Here is a 15,501-nt window from a genome sequence, read left to right as displayed (position 1 = left end):
TAGGAATCCATCTGCTTTCATGACGTGTTTGAAAGCTGAAGAAGGTCTTGAGCTGCAAAATGATCTGATGTCTTACAGAAGAAAAGGGGATGCGATATTATATGCTTCGTACTACTTCAAAACATGGAGAAGACTTTGGCGTACAGGCTTTTTCCTTTTAGGAAACATCCTCTACGTCACTATCTACCTTACTCTTATCGGTTCGGCTCGATCATTCAATCCGATGCACTTCTGTAAGATGACCAAATTTATCGACAACGGTCCGATTCAGGTTGAATTGCAGACTCATTCTGAATTGTTCACATGTCTTGGCTAATGGTTATCGGAATTATCGGGTCTATCCAGATCGCGAGTGATGATCTCATTGTGATCCTCTGGCCCATTCTATCAATGAACACGCGCACCTGACTGGACAAATCCCTGGATCACAACACTGCATCGATGGGAAACACAATACAATCGGACAGTCGGCTATTGTGTTTTCCGATATTATGCTCGCATCGGCATGAATCCAGTTGACGGAACACCTGGATCATGCCGAGCTCGCGCATCTCACCAATAGTGATGTGACCCTGAGCTTATCGATCTACCTGTATTCATAAATACGCTCGGTCAATCTAGGCCAGACATCCGGGGAAGACATTGCATTGAGAAATCCGTGACGTAATTTGTTTTCTTCTCATCCCTACGGCTGTCTTGTGGCCTGTATTCGATATCTATAGGCCTTTTCGACGCTTCCTCTATGTCTCCAAAGTGCAAACCGTTTATCCTACATCCTACATGTAACCTGATCTGCAGCCTGCACCATGGACGCTGAGCGCGACGTAGAGCAACGAAGGGAAGCGAATGCTGCCCCAGAAGGGCAATCTCCTCAAGACATTGCGGGTTCTGCAGCTTCCCCAGCAGTTTCCGGTTCCGACACTGAAGATTCTTCTTCAATCGACGATGAACCATCGACTGCATTCGAGGATGTCAGTTCCAAGTCCACTCGTGATGGACAGTACGGTGACGACCAAATCAACCGTGTTCTCTCCCGTCGACAGACCAGCCGTAGCGAAGAAGGCCCTGAGGATATGGCTCAGATTGCGAAGCTGATGTCTCGCATGTTTGGCAAGGAAAGGAAATCCGTTTCTGACGAGGAGAAAACTCGACATGCTGGTGTCATATGGAAGGGCTTGACAGTGAAAGGAGTTGGCCTGGGAGCTGCGTTGCAGCCTACCAACTCCGATATCTTTCTTGCTGTGCCTAGATTCATCAAAGGCTTCTTGACAAGAGGCAGGAAAGGAATTGGAGCAGGTCATCACCCGTTGCGGACTATACTCGATGACTTTACCGTCTGTGCTCCTTCGTAATTTTGATCAATGTACTGGCTGACTGTGTTCAGGGCTGCGTGAAACCAGGTGAGATGCTCCTGGTCCTTGGACGGCCAGGTTCTGGATGCTCGACTTTTCTGAAGGTGATTGGCAATCAGAGGGCAGGATATAAAAGCATTAAAGGAGATGTACGCTATGGAGGCGCAGATGCCGAACTCATGGCCGACAAATACCGCTCCGAAGGTACAGTTGCTATTATTCCCACTGCAAGCATACTGTCGCTGATTAAATCTGCAGTGTCCTATAACCCCGAAGATGATCTCCATTATGCAACCCTGACCGTCCGGGATACTCTGTTGTTCGCTCTAAAAACTCGCACACCAGACAAAGATTCGCGCATTCCGGGGGAAAGCCGAAAGGACTATCAAAACACATTTCTCTCTGCCATTGCCAAATTGTTCTGGATTGAACATGCGCTGGGCACAAAAGTCGGCAACGAGCTCATCCGCGGTATCTCAGGAGGAGAGAAGAAACGTGTATCCATCGCCGAGGCCATGATTACCAAGGCCAGTACACAATGTTGGGACAATTCGACCAAAGGCCTTGATGCCAGTACTGCCCTGGAGTATGTACAGAGTCTGAGAACTCTTACCGACATGGCGAACGTATCCACGCTTGTAGCCCTCTACCAAGCCTCTGAGAATCTTTATAACTTGTTTGACAAGGTCATGTTGATCGAAGAGGGCAAGTGCGCATACTATGGAAGCGCCAAAGAGGCAAAGGCATATTTCGAACGCCTAGGGTTTGAATGTCCCCCGCGGTGGACCACCCCGGACTTTTTGACCTCGGTCAGTGATCCACACGCGCGACGTGTCAAAAGTGGATGGGAAGATCGAGTCCCGAGATCTGGTGAGGACTTTCAGAGATTGTATCGCGAGAGTGATACCTACAGGGCTGCCCTGCAGGAGATTGAAGAGTTCGAGAAAGAGTTGGAGACACAGGAGCACGAACGTGAACAGGCGAGGCAGGAAATGCCGAAGAAGAACTACACCATCCCCTTCTATGGTCAGGTCATCGTTCTAACTCGTCGGCAATTTCTGATCATGTACGGCGACAAACAGACCTTGGTGGGAAAATGGTGCATTTTGGTCTTCCAAGCATTGATCATAGGAAGTTTATTCTACAATCTTCCACCCACAAGGTTCGTCGATATGTCCACTGGAGAATGATTTTCAAGCTGACCCATGTCTTAGCGGTGGTGTATTCACCCGAGGAGGCGTCATGTTCTTCATTCTCCTCTTCAATGCTTTGCTCGCGATGGCAGAACTTACAGCGTCTTTCGAAAGTCGACCGATCATGCTGAAACACAAAAGCTTGTATGGCTATCTCCTGCAGAACACGGTACAAGACTGACTTTTTCAGCTCCTTCTACCGCCCATCCGCCTATGCTTTAGCCCAGGTGGTTGTTGACGTTCCATTGGTCTTCGTCCAGGTCACACTTTTTGAGTTGATTGTATACTTGTATGCATCTTGTCAGGCTTCAAGTCATACACGTTGACGCTAACTGTTTGTCCAAGCATGGCAAATCTCTCACGGACGCCGTCCCAATTCTTTATCCAGTTCCTGTTCATCTTCATTCTCACAATGACAATGTATTCATTCTTTCGAGCCCTTGGGGCGGTGTCTGCTTCTCTTGACGTCGGTACGTGCCAACCGTGCTTTTCCTCGACGAAACCTTCCTTGCTAATTGAGCAGCTACTCGTCTTACCGGAGTTGCCATACAAGCACTGGTCGTTTATACAGGTAGGATGAAATTCTCTCCAAATGGCACCCTTTCTCACGTCGCTCTAGGCTATCTCATCCCGCCATGGAAGATGCATCCGTGGTTCAAATGGCTGATCTGGATAAATCCCGTTCAATATGCGTTTGAAGCTATCATGGCCAATGAGTTCTACAACCTCGACATTCAGTGCGTAAGGCCAAATATTGTACCGGACGGTCCCAATGCGCAGCCCGGTCACCAAAGCTGTGCGGTCCAGGGAAGCACTCCGAACCAGCTAGTTGTCCAAGGCTCGAGTTACATCAAGACTGCTTTCACATACAGTCGGTCTCATCTATGGCGAAACTTTGGCATTATCATCGCGTGGTTCATTTTCTTCGTTGCCTTGACGATGCTCGGTACGGAGTTGCAGCAACCCAACAAAGGCGGCAGCTCAGTTACAACTTTTAAGAGGAACGAAGCGCCAAAGGATGTTGAGGAAGCAGTGAAAAATAAAGAACTTCCTGAGGATGTAGAATCGGGACAGAAAGAGAATGCTGTCAATGCTGATTCCGAGAAGACCCAATCCGGAGAGCCTGGGGGTGAAGTCAAAGACATCGCTCAGAGCACGTCTATCTTCACTTGGCAAGATGTCAACTACACTATCCCGTATGAGGGTGGGCAAAGGAAGCTTCTGCAGGACGTACACGGATATGTTAAACCCGGCCGCCTTACTGCCTTGATGGGAGCTTCTGGAGCAGGGTCAGTCATGCCCGACATCATTTTAAAACCAAGTAGCTAACACCGGCCATTACAGGAAAACAACTCTACTGAATACTTTGGCACAGCGGATCAATTTTGGCGTCATCACTGGCACTTTCTTAGTAGATGGAAAGTAGGTCTTACTGCCACGGTTCGCATCCATGGACGTCACTTACAACTTTAGGCCACTTCCTAAAAGTTTCCAAAGAGCAACTGGCTTTGCTGAACAGATGGATATCCATGAGCCCACCGCAACTGTTCGGGAGTCTCTCCGTTTCTCTGCGCTTCTGCGGCAGCCCAAAGAAGTTCCTATTCAGGAGAAGTATGACTATTGCGAGAAGATCATCGACCTACTTGAGATGCGCCCAATTGCCGGTGCAACTGTGGGCTCTGGAGGGGTGGGCCTGAACCCAGAACAGCGCAAGCGGCTTACCATTGCAGTAGAGCTGGCAAGTAAGCCTGAACTTCTACTCTTTCTGGATGAACCTACAAGTGGCCTCGACTCGCTTGCCGCGTTCAACATTGTCCGGTTCCTTCGACGGCTTGCGGACGCTGGACAAGCGATTCTGTGCACGATTCACCAGCCATCCGCGGTCCTATTCGAAGAGTTTGATGACCTCCTGCTGTTGCAAAGTGGAGGTAGGGTTGTGTACAATGGAGAGCTGGGACAGGACTCGAAGACTCTGATCGAGTATTTCGAGTCGAACGGTGCTAAGAAGTGTCCGCCTCATGCGAATCCTGCCGAAGTACGTCTTGCGCCTCGTCTGCTTAAGCCTAAACTGACAAAGTTCCCAGTATATGCTCGAGGTCATCGGCGCCGGCAATCCGGACTATAAGGGGAAGGACTGGGGAGATGTCTGGGCCCAGTCTCCTCAATGCAAGCAACTGGCCGAAGAGATTGACAAAATCATCGGCTCCCGCCGCAATCGCGAAATCAGGCAGAACAAAGACGACGACCGGGCATACGCCATGCCCATCTGGACCCAGATCGTGGCTGTCACCAAGCGGGCGTTCATCGCCTACTGGAGATCCCCACAGTATACTCTCGTGAGTGTGCAGTTTCGTCATCGGAGAGTTGAAGCTAACAGCAACAGGGCAAATTCCTTCTTCATATCTTCACCGGACTCTTCAACACGTTTACCTTCTGGCATCTGGGAAATAGCTACATCGACATGCAATCGCGGCTCTTCTCGATCTTCATGACTCTCACCATCTCGCCGCCCCTGATCCAGCAGCTCCAGCCCAGGTTCCTGCACTTCCGGAACCTCTACGAATCACGCGAGGCCAACTCGAAGATCTATTCATGGACCGCGATGGTCACCAGCGCCATCCTCCCCGAGCTGCCCTACTCCGTCGTCGCAGGATCCATCTACTTCAACTGCTGGTAAGCTCACCCGAGTCACCACCTTCAACCAAGCTCTAGCCGTCTCACACCACTAACACAACCAGGTACTGGGGCATATGGTACCCCCGCGACTCCTTCAGCTCCGGCTACACCTGGATGCTGCTCATGGTCTTCGAGCTCTACTACGTCAGCTTCGGCCAGTTCATCGCCGCCTTCTCCCCCAACGAGCTCTTCGCCTCGCTTCTCGTCCCCTGCTTCTTCACCTTCGTCGTCGCCTTCTGCGGCGTCGTCGTCCCCTACGTCGCCCTCCCCCACTTCTGGCAGTCCTGGATGTACTGGCTCACCCCCTTCCACTACCTCCTCGAGGGCTTCCTCGGCGTCCTCACCCATAACATCCCCGTCCGCTGCGTCAGCAGGGAGGTGACCCAGTTCTCGCCCCCACCTGGTCAGACCTGCCAGAGCTACGCCGGCGCCTTTGCGAAACAGGCTGGCGGGTACGTCGAAGACGCTGCCGGTGGCCTATGCTCGTATTGTCCATATTCCATCGGTGATGCATTTGTACGTTCTCCCTTCCCCCTCCCCTCTTCGTACATGTCTTACAGCAGAACTAATATTTCCATTCAGGCAGCGAGTTTCAACGTCTTCTACTCGCATAAGTGGCGTGCCTACGTAAGTGCCTCCGACTATTGTTGCACGCGAATGACGAGCTGACAAAAGCAGGGGATCTTCTGGGCGTTCACCATGTTCAATTTCGCGGCAGTCTACTTCTTCTCCTGGCTTTATCTTCATGGCGTGGGAGATCTAAAGCGGTGGATTAGTGCACGGAAGACGAAGAAGAGTGTAAAGTGATAGTACTACCAGAGCCATAAACTCTTTTCTCGGTTCTCATGTATTATGATCTAGATATCCAATAATTGCAGAATTCCTTGCGAGAATTGAAAATGAGTATATATCATTCCAGTATTTGTACAGTTAGATAGGGGGTTCCAACATGCATTCGCCATTGCATATATCTCCTGAGGCCTACATGGCTGATGGCGGCGGCTACCCGGTCTGGTAAGATCAACTACGCTCCAGAGCTAGGCGGCGGTCCAGACGGACTAGCCAAGTTCGAAACCGTAAGGGACTGGTGACTCTGCGGATTCCACGTATTCGACGCCGTGGCCGACGGATTCGCTGCCGAAGTGTGGCCGCCATCTGCACCGTTCATTAATCGGGGACGCTTGGCTTGCGGACCTGCTTGGGGACTCCGGAGGTAAGGCGAGGTGTTCTGGCTGGATGGGGCCGAGGCGCCCCCGGTATGCGAGGACGACTGGTCTGGGCTTGAGGCGAGCGCGGGGCCAGGAGCGGGCTGCAGGGCTCGCGACCTGGGGTGTGCAGACGGAGGTGCAGATGCAGAAGCGGAGGCGGGCGGCTCCTCTGTCGCGCGGGGTTTGGTGTCCGCGCTGCTGCGATCATCGAGCGGAGGATTGCCATACCCGACGCCGACGCGACCCATGGTCTTGTCGTGCATCACGACCCGCTTCCACTTCGCAACAACGCTATCGTAGTCCCACCGAGGCGAACCGGGGCTGATCTGGCTTTCCTTGGCGTCTAGCTCCCGCGCAACAGCGGGTGGGAGGGGTAGGGTGTCCGGCGGGAAGAGGGCGAATTCGCGGGGCCATTGGCAGGAACCCAGCTTCTCGACCTGTGCGCGCAGCTGGTTGGCTTCCTGCTGGACGCGAGCGAGCTGCTCGTCCAATATTTTCCGTTTCTCCACCTCACGAGCGAACGCGCGGGTGATCTCAAGATGCCACGCCTCTAGTCGCGTCTCCGGTGGCAGCGAGGCCCAGTGTTTGAATGCCAGCTCGAGATGCCTCAGGCTCATATCTTCATGTTGCTGTGCGCTGCGGCTGATCATGTTAGCGTCCAGGCCGAGCGCGGGCCGACCGGGACAGTTGTTCGCAGATTGCGCGGACAGCTGATCGGATTGCCACTGGTCAATCTTCGCTCGAATCGCCTGTCGTACAATATCAAGGTGTTCTACCCCAGGGGGATTCAGTGGGAAAGATGACGGTGACGGGAACGGATTGGTAGAGAAGAGACTGGGAGGTGGGGGCAGTAGGTGAAGACAGAGCGAGGGGAATGTCTCCGACTGAATATCGAAATCGAACGGCGAAAGCCGAGGTCGCATCCGGGAACTACTGGGCGCATTATTGTTAGCAAGGTCTTATTCGATTTTCCGGCGCATTCTTCAGTCGCAAGGACCGAGTAATGACGGGCACGCACGTTGCAGCTTTGATATTATCCAGAACCTCTCGCAGAGCCAACTCCAACGCCCTCATTGTATCTGGATCCTTGGCGTTGGCACCCCTACTCGCATAGTCCGGAAGATGCAGCACCCCCGTTCGAGGCTGCGAGGCCGCGAACCGCGAACCCTCCGGCGTTTGACCCGGATTAGGAATATCATTGATGACACCGGTCGCATGCCACGTAGGCGTGTTAAACATCATCCTGATCGCACCCTCACGCGGCTTCGCGCCGTGTTCCCCGCCTGCAAAATGCTCCGACGGGCCTTTGCCCATGGCCCGTTCAGGAGTATCCCGTTTGCCGGAGGATGTGCGGGCCTGCCGTCTGGTGATGCCGCTTCGAATGCGCCGAATCTCCTCAACATCGTGGACCCCGTCGGGCTTTTTCTTGAAGAGGAATTGGTCCAGGTGTCGGCCGAGTGACGATGACGTGAAGGCCTGATGACAGTACTGGCATTTTCGATCCTTGACGGAAGCAGGATTCTTGGATTGGCCTGCCGATTGGGACTGGTTGTCATCGCCTCCACCAGGAGAGTTTTCTGGGGTGTCGTTCGGACGAGAGGGTGTGGTTTCCGCCATTGTTTCACAAGATTCAAGTTGCTGGCAAACGTGGAGTCGCGGTGACACCAGAAACGCGTTGACCAGCTCGCATCCGAGGGAAGCTCTGCAGCTCAATGCATGAAAGAGAAGACCCGCGCTTGTGCGTCACAGCTGGAACAATGAAGAGCGGGGCCCGAGATTGCAAGTGAGGGACGTAATAGAGCTGCAAGTGATGGAAGAAAAAGAAAAGATGGCTGAGCTGGAACGAGGAAGAGGAAAAACAAAGAAGAAGCAAGAGAGGAAGAAGTGAACGAGAATGTGAACGTGACGATCGACAAGCGCCAAGCTTTGCGGTGGGGAACTTCGAGTCCGCGTCTTTTTGCTCCGAGGTTGACATACAAAGAGACAAATAGATTGGACATGAGGATATCTCTTATGTTAAAAAGCTTTTTCAGTCTACTGCTACAATGGCTCAAGAGCGAATGGATACGTGATGTTATGGCTGCGATTTATGATGCTACTACCGCGTCTCATACCAATAAGAACAACCGACTGACCGCACATCAATCAGAATAGAAACTAGGAACTAGACCTATTGTGATGCCTCTTGGACCTTTTCACCGATATACTCAGCTAATGCCAGCATCTTCTCCTCCTGGAATCGTCGTCCGACGATCTGAAGCCCGGCCGGCGCCCCGTGGTAGATGTCAGCATCATCTGAGAAGGATTAGCAATAAAGAATCTGGTGAACCAAGATGATGAGCTCACAATCTTCATAAGTTAGCTTATCCGCCTCGCTCAAAAAGTCAGTTCGTGGTTGAGAGACGTCAATCGTTTTGTCTGCACGAGTCACCGGGAACACGACACTCGTGTAGTCCAGCAGATTCACGAATGATGTATAACCAACATGACGATATTTCTGAGGAATCACGGCCGCGTGTGGTGCACACGGACAGATGAGTCCGTCCACCGGCCGTCCGGTGCCTGTCAGTTCAGCGGTACTATTCCAGTATTCCATATAAAGCTTCTGGTATTCTCGCTTCTTGACATTCAACGCTGCAACTTCCAGAGCTGTCTTGTGGGTGAGTTTAGTGGCGACTATGATCTGTGGAGCAGGTTCTTCTCCAGATAGGCCAAAGTGATACTCGATATCTGCTCCACCATCGGAGGTGAAAGCTTGATCCTGTTGGAGTCAGTATACTTAGAGCCCAAAAAAGAGGGCAAGGGACGAAACATACGGCCAAGTCGACTGCGATTCTGTGAGATGGAGGCTTCCATTCAATGACCTGAATTCAACTTTGTCAGCTTGACATAGGTCATACACCATTGCTATAATCCTCGTACTCTGTGTCCGAGCTTTTTCAGCGTCTCTTCCACGGTCTTCATAGCCCGTGCAATAGGAGGATGAGGCTTGGTTATCCCGTCGTCGTGCATAACAGCAAAAGCAAGCTGGGAAGGATCAGCTGCTGACTGCTTCACCAGAGCCCCGACCTCTCGTTCAATATCTTCGCGCCAGGGTACCTCGAGCACCAGGGGATCATGGAACCACGGCTCTTGGCTGAGTACAGCCTTGAAAAGCAGTCTCAGAGAGCGCGCTGTTGTTGCAAGCGGGCCAATGACAGATAGGATGGTATTTTGGCCGTCCATGGAGTTTGCAGCACCCTCGTAAGGTATCCTGCCGGACGAGGGACGTATTCCATAGAGACCATTAAACACAGCTGGAATACGGACGCTACCGCCAATATCGGTGCCGAACCCTCCAGGAGAGCCTCTCAGGGCGATAAGCGCGCCTTCCCCACCCGAGCTTCCTCCACACGAGAGGAGTCGGTTCTGCGGGTTAGTTGTATACTTGATGATGTGGTTGACTGTTTCTCCTGCCATCAGAGTCGCAGGCACACTTGTCTTGCAGTACAGCACAGCTCCGAGGTTGCGAAGCTCCCTGACAAGCTCGCTTTCAGATACGCCTCTTCTTGGATCTTCCTTTTTGCCCTGGAACGTACCGATCCAGCCGACGTATCCCATCGTTGTCTCCACGCCTCGCACATGAAACTGGTCTTTAAGACTGACCGGGAGACCGTGAAGAGGCCCAACAGGCTTCTTGTGCTCTGCAAAATAGGCATCGAGCCTTTTGGCGTCTTCAATAGCTGCCTCGAAGAATACTTCATGCAGACAGTTCACCTGGACACGGTCAACAACGGCATACATATATTTACTAGCAGACGTACAAGCTGGTGTGCCAGAGCGGCCCTATGGCAAAATGCTTCCGTTACCTCCACGGCAGTCCAGTTACCAGACGTCGTCCGCTTCGCGATGTCTACGGCATCGTTTCCGGTAATCTCTAGCTCCCGAGCAGTCAAGAACTGCTCAATGTAACCAGTAACATCCCGTAGTTCGGATGGTGATGGGATCGGAGTCTGAATCCTCCACTTGGCGGGAATTGCATCGAGGATGGACTGGCGTTTGGCATCTGCCAAGGACCTCCAGTCTACGGTCATTGTGACTTAACAGCTTGGTTTGCTAAAATGTATGGGATATAACTGAGGAATGGAGAGTAGTATAAGGGATGACTCGTCCGGTAGGGAATGTCCACCTTAAATCGGCTGCAGGCAGCAGTTGGAGAACGGGGTCATCTTCCTTATCTTAGGTACCAGGGACTTCAAATCTTTTCCGATTAGGCAGGTCGAGAGACATGCCCTGGACTGAGATACCATGAAGATAACCGAGGCCGTCGATGATTATGCGGGATCTCGTACGATACGATATTCAGTCGCAGCGGGGAACGTGGGGCAGCGTTATCTGTCCACTAACGTCTCAGATGCAACTCGTATTCTGTTCTCCAACAGAAATATACAGTTGGAGAACCATCAGATGTGAGTCTATGGAGTAGTTGGAGTCCTACGGTACATATTCGGCATTGAGGAAACTCAGTAATGTTGATAGTAGGTAGGCTAGTACCTAGGCCTGGCGAACCTCTGTCCTTTCCCGCAATGGGTATCGGGACTATGAACATCAAGAAGATACTGTTCAAAGAACGAAGTCTTGACCCTCGGCATAGTATTAACTGTCCAATCTATTCTTTCAATATCTCGAGCTTCTGTATTGCTCGTTTCGTAGGGGCCTGCTCCAATAATCCCCCAATCACTGGTTTCTGTACCAGATCTCACTTGGCTGGTAAGCTCACAAGGAGGAATATATATCAAATCCCATGACCCATTAACAGTGTACACCAGTCACTGAGCTGGAGTGGCTGACAAATCATCATTTGTGCCCAGCCGGAAGGGATGATGGTGTCGATACATGGCAGCCTTTTATATGTCAAACTGGACGGTAGATTCTCCTGGCTAACAGGATGGTCTATCCAGTTGCGACAGATGACCAGCCTGCCCTCACTGGAGCACATGACTTTCATCTCTGACTGGCATATAACCTATAGACATAAACCCGAGAGGGATATCATGGAATTTGATACCCCTGACCGTCAACCATGAGACTCAGTGGCAGACATTTGTCGGACGTTCAAATTTACTCGCTTGCCGGCCATCCAGCCCCTCCACTTGCCAAATGCTGTCTTATCAGGTGTCTCGGAGGTACAGCATGGCCAATCAGCCAACCAATCCGGGCAAGTTCCAGGGACAATTTTCGGTACTGCGTGCCATGCAAAGCGAGAGGTGCCATCCATGTACACTGCGTCCCCTGAGCGAAGACGGATGATCTCACAGTCAGTCCCATCATCATGGCTGATCAGGAAGAGGCCATCGCAGCCAAAACTGATGCTGATCAAGCCCACATCGCACTCCTCACTGACATCCCGATGAGGGCTCAGAGTGTCGCCAGGGGAATAAACATTCAATATGGCCGCCTCTGCTTTTGTTTGAGGAAAAGCTGCGTGCAGCAGATTGGCAATATCAGCAGGGAATGCAGGCGGGGGTCCCGAAGGATATTCTTTAGCAGTCCAGTCATATTGGCCGCCAAGGGTCACCCAGCGCAGCTTCTTGGTGAGCATTTGCTGAACTGTAATCGGCTTATGGACCTGCGGATCCTTGGGAGATAAGACGCTGGACGAGTCGTCCTCAAAGAAAGATACGATCTGTGGTACTGTGGAGCCATCTTCAGGTGGGAACACGGCCGTGTCGGTTTGACTTGCAGCTTGACCAGGGTAGGTGACGTGGTAATGCAGGTGAAGGTTGGTCCGATGCTCCGGATTTGACAGATCTCGATGGAACAATCGAGAGAGTAACTCTACTTGAACGGCAGAAGGGAATATGGAAGGAACCATTTGCAAACCTACCACATGTTAGGAGTCGATTGCTCTGCTTCTTGGTTGCGCTCGCTTTCAAGGAGACCAAGGCTGTGATATGCTAACCAGATACGGATTTGTGTGTATAGACAGGTATAGTTTCAGGGAGAGAGTCCTCATGTTCTCCGGCAAACTGCTGGAAAACCGGACGAAGGTCATGACCCGATACCCAATGCGACAGAGATATATTGTCTGGAAGATCGTTGGGATTCAGAGCCTTTAGGTCAATTATTGTCCCATCAGTAATGATCTCAGAAAGCGTGGCCTTTTGAAGAGACTTGTAGCGTTGCCGAATGGCCTCAGGAGGGCGTTCATGAGCATTGAGCTCATTGATATGAGGCATGGTATTGTGCAAACTGCGGGATAAGCTTTAGAAGTATAGAAGCCGAGTCAATTCAGTGATCGCCAAGGATGAAGGCTATCTCGCGATGCTTATCACTTTGAAAGCAGATTCGTCCCACAATAGTTAAGTGGTCAGTCCGCAGCTCGGATGACTGATCGTCTAAGCTCTGGTATGCCCCGTCATCCAGTCAGTGTCGCTGTTCTAATCCAAGAGACAAAGAGAGAAACGAAGAAAAAAAGAACCATCACGGAATGCGCTCACCGCCTTTGTCGCGTGGGAATCGTTTTGTTTGTGTACATCGATTGATTATTCTGCTCTGACCGCCTTTGTCTCCCCACCATCAAAAGCAGGGACGAAAATAACAAGAAGCCTCGTTCGATTCAAGATTACTCGACTCGACGATCGGATCGACAACCCTTCGGACGCACGTCAATCATCGATTTCGGTCAATCTTGACCTTGACCCTTGGATGATCTTGTGCGGTGTCTGACGCGGAATCGGCCAGCTCTCCCCCTAGCTTGGAGTTTCCATTCATCCCTATCCGCCCCTCCTCGCAGCTGCTAACATCAATTGGAACCCATTATTCCTCCTTGTCCGAGCGACCTAGTGGACACTGTGCATTTAACACTGTTGGACCCCACTTGGCAGTAGTACGCTCGTGATTCCACCCGTCCTTCGAGCAAGAGTTGATTATTGAGCATCCTTGGCAAGGAGACTGTCACCATGGAGAATTACCAGAAGATTGAGAAAATTGGAGAGGGTATGTACAATGACTTAGGTCCTGCATGTTTACTATGCTATTGCTAGTTCCTTTCCTCCAATCACCACCATGAAAATAAATGAGCTGACCCCGTTATTCCCATGGCTAGGAACCTACGGTGTCGTCTACAAGGCCCGTGAACTCACCCATCCCAACCGTATTGTTGCCCTGAAGAAGATCCGACTTGAAGCGGAAGATGAAGGTGTTCCGAGCACTGCCATCCGTGAGATCTCCCTTCTCAAGGAGATGAGCGATCCGAATATTGTACGACTCCTGAACATTGTCCATGCCGATGGCCACAAACTCTATCTTGTTTTTGAATTTCTTGACCTCGATCTTAAGAAGTACATGGAGGCTCTTCCTGTCAGCGAGGGTGGACGCGGAAAGGCGTTGCCCGAAGGTTCTGCGTTGAGCAAGAACATGGGACTCGGAGATGCTATGGTCAAGAAGTTCATGGCCCAATTGGTGGAGGGAATTCGTTATTGCCACAGCCATCGTATTCTGCATCGTGATCTCAAGCCTCAAAATCTGCTCATTGACCGTGATGGCAATCTGAAATTGGCCGACTTTGGTCTGGCAAGAGCATTCGGTGTCCCTCTGAGAACCTACACACACGAGGTGAGACCATTGGACCATATTGACTGTCATTCAACGTAGAATACTTATATAGTGCTCCAGGTCGTGACTCTCTGGTACCGATCTCCCGAAATCCTGCTTGGTGGTCGTCAATACTCTACTGGCGTCGATATGTGGTCCTGTGGTGCTATTTTCGCCGAAATGTGCACACGCAAACCATTGTTCCCCGGCGATTCCGAGATTGACGAGATTTTCAAGATCTTCAGGTATGCTTATTCATTGTGGCAATTGGTGTGTTAAGTGTCATTTGTTGATTCACGTCTCGCACCACAGGCTCCTCGGTACACCCGACGAAAACACCTGGCCTGGCGTCACCTCATTCCCTGACTACAAACCAACATTCCCCAAGTGGAAGCGTCAAGATCCCCATACACTGGTCCCTGGCCTGGAGGAGGATGGTCTTGACCTTTTGGAGGCTCTACTAGAGTACGATCCCGCCCGTCGAATTTCCGCCAAACAGGCCTGTATGCACCCATATTTTGCACACGGTACCGCTTACTACTCGGGTCGCGGTCGGAGAAATGGATACCACTAACTGAAAACTTGTCACGATTTCTACTCGTTCGTCTGTAATGTATGTATGCATGAGAGGCTGACAGATGCCGAAAACGCTGGAAGCCGTTGGCAACGCAGCTGACCTCGCTGACTTACTCGCCCTGCTGGCCTGTGACTCGTTACCAATGTGTCGGGCGCTGCCTCTTCTTTCTTTTCATCTTATCTTTTTCTTTTATTGGCTGCAATTGTTGTTCTACGGCGTTAGTGTGGTGTGATCGGGCAGGAAAGAGGTTAGGTTACTGGATATTTCATGGACCATTTTTCCATTTCACAGAAGCGTACATACCACATACCTGTTTCGATATCTTGTATCTCCTAGTCCTACATTTATTGTGTGCAATGTTTCTCAGGACTCGGGTCACCAATTGCACAGCTGGCTTCCGTAACTGGTAGTGCTTACCACGATGACAGGAGCCAACATGGTCAAGGTTACGCAGATGTCTAAAGAAAGAAGCTAAGAATGCAACAGAATACAGGGAAGGAATCTAGCCCACGTTGATTCCCGATCCAGGAAACAGGGCCGCGGGCGTCTTAACTGTGACCATTAACTTCGATCAGCCTTGTCAGCTCCAGGTTTCTGGACGACACAGGAGAGGCACAGCCTCAGGCACACCGTACTTCTTCTGGACGCTGACTGCATGCTGTGAAGCAACGTCCCCTGCTCACAATTTAACAGTTATGCCAAATATATTACCATTACAAAGACTGCAATCATTGCAAGGAATGACTATTTCAAGCTGTATTTCCCGTTGCTTCAGCTGCTATCTGTAAGCATGTTTTCAGCTCAGGGGCCACCAACAGACAAAAGGGCCGGGTATGGACTTGGGATAATCCCACCCTTTTCCATGATTGGCCCGACTCAGCCCAAGCGCATTCGACTCTGCATAAGCGTACTACAACTTG

General features: G+C 51.2%; 5 protein-coding genes across 5 annotated transcripts; 2 read left to right on the top strand and 3 right to left on the bottom strand.

Annotated features, from left to right (window-relative positions):
- Positions 1 to 806: 806 nt before the first annotated feature.
- On the top strand, positions 807 to 6,028 carry NFIA_053720 (putative ABC transporter; the record flags this gene model as incomplete). Its single annotated transcript, XM_001257922.1, has 15 exons — positions 807 to 1,334; positions 1,385 to 1,556; positions 1,611 to 2,514; positions 2,567 to 2,689; positions 2,736 to 2,834; positions 2,891 to 3,015; positions 3,069 to 3,116; positions 3,165 to 3,834; positions 3,890 to 3,967; positions 4,019 to 4,580; positions 4,630 to 4,881; positions 4,929 to 5,218; positions 5,284 to 5,737; positions 5,804 to 5,848; positions 5,900 to 6,028. The coding sequence occupies 15 exons, from the start codon at positions 807 to 809 to the stop codon at positions 6,026 to 6,028; spliced, it is 4,479 nt and encodes a 1,492-aa protein (XP_001257923.1).
- A 217-nt stretch (positions 6,029 to 6,245) lies between these two features.
- NFIA_053710 (uncharacterized protein) lies at positions 6,246 to 8,046 on the bottom strand (the record flags this gene model as incomplete). Its single annotated transcript, XM_001257921.1, has 2 exons — positions 6,246 to 7,359; positions 7,448 to 8,046. 2 exons carry the CDS (start codon positions 8,044 to 8,046, stop codon positions 6,246 to 6,248), a joined length of 1,713 nt encoding a protein of 570 aa, XP_001257922.1.
- Positions 8,047 to 8,599: 553 nt separating this feature from the next.
- Positions 8,600 to 10,502, bottom strand: gmdA (putative general amidase GmdA; the record flags this gene model as incomplete). Its single annotated transcript, XM_001257920.1, has 6 exons — positions 8,600 to 8,724; positions 8,776 to 9,190; positions 9,246 to 9,293; positions 9,352 to 9,976; positions 10,004 to 10,185; positions 10,233 to 10,502. The coding sequence occupies 6 exons, from the start codon at positions 10,500 to 10,502 to the stop codon at positions 8,600 to 8,602; spliced, it is 1,665 nt and encodes a 554-aa protein (XP_001257921.1).
- A 983-nt stretch (positions 10,503 to 11,485) lies between these two features.
- Positions 11,486 to 12,647, bottom strand: alkB (oxidoreductase, 2OG-Fe(II) oxygenase family; the record flags this gene model as incomplete). Its single annotated transcript, XM_001257919.1, has 2 exons — positions 11,486 to 12,291; positions 12,371 to 12,647. The coding sequence occupies 2 exons, from the start codon at positions 12,645 to 12,647 to the stop codon at positions 11,486 to 11,488; spliced, it is 1,083 nt and encodes a 360-aa protein (XP_001257920.1).
- A 723-nt stretch (positions 12,648 to 13,370) lies between these two features.
- On the top strand, positions 13,371 to 14,578 carry nimX (cyclin-dependent serine/threonine-protein kinase CDC28; the record flags this gene model as incomplete). The annotated part of the gene is made up of 5 exons (XM_001257918.1): positions 13,371 to 13,407; positions 13,517 to 13,770; positions 13,825 to 14,025; positions 14,086 to 14,249; positions 14,317 to 14,578. The coding sequence occupies 5 exons, from the start codon at positions 13,371 to 13,373 to the stop codon at positions 14,576 to 14,578; spliced, it is 918 nt and encodes a 305-aa protein (XP_001257919.1).
- Between the last annotated feature and the right edge of the window lie 923 nt (positions 14,579 to 15,501).

Source organism: Aspergillus fischeri, genomic scaffold (genome assembly GCF_000149645.3).
Source record: "Aspergillus fischeri NRRL 181 1099437636266 genomic scaffold, whole genome shotgun sequence".
Lineage (NCBI taxonomy): Eukaryota > Fungi > Ascomycota > Eurotiomycetes > Eurotiales > Aspergillaceae > Aspergillus > Aspergillus fischeri.
This window is presented reverse-complemented; position numbering and strand designations above follow the sequence as displayed.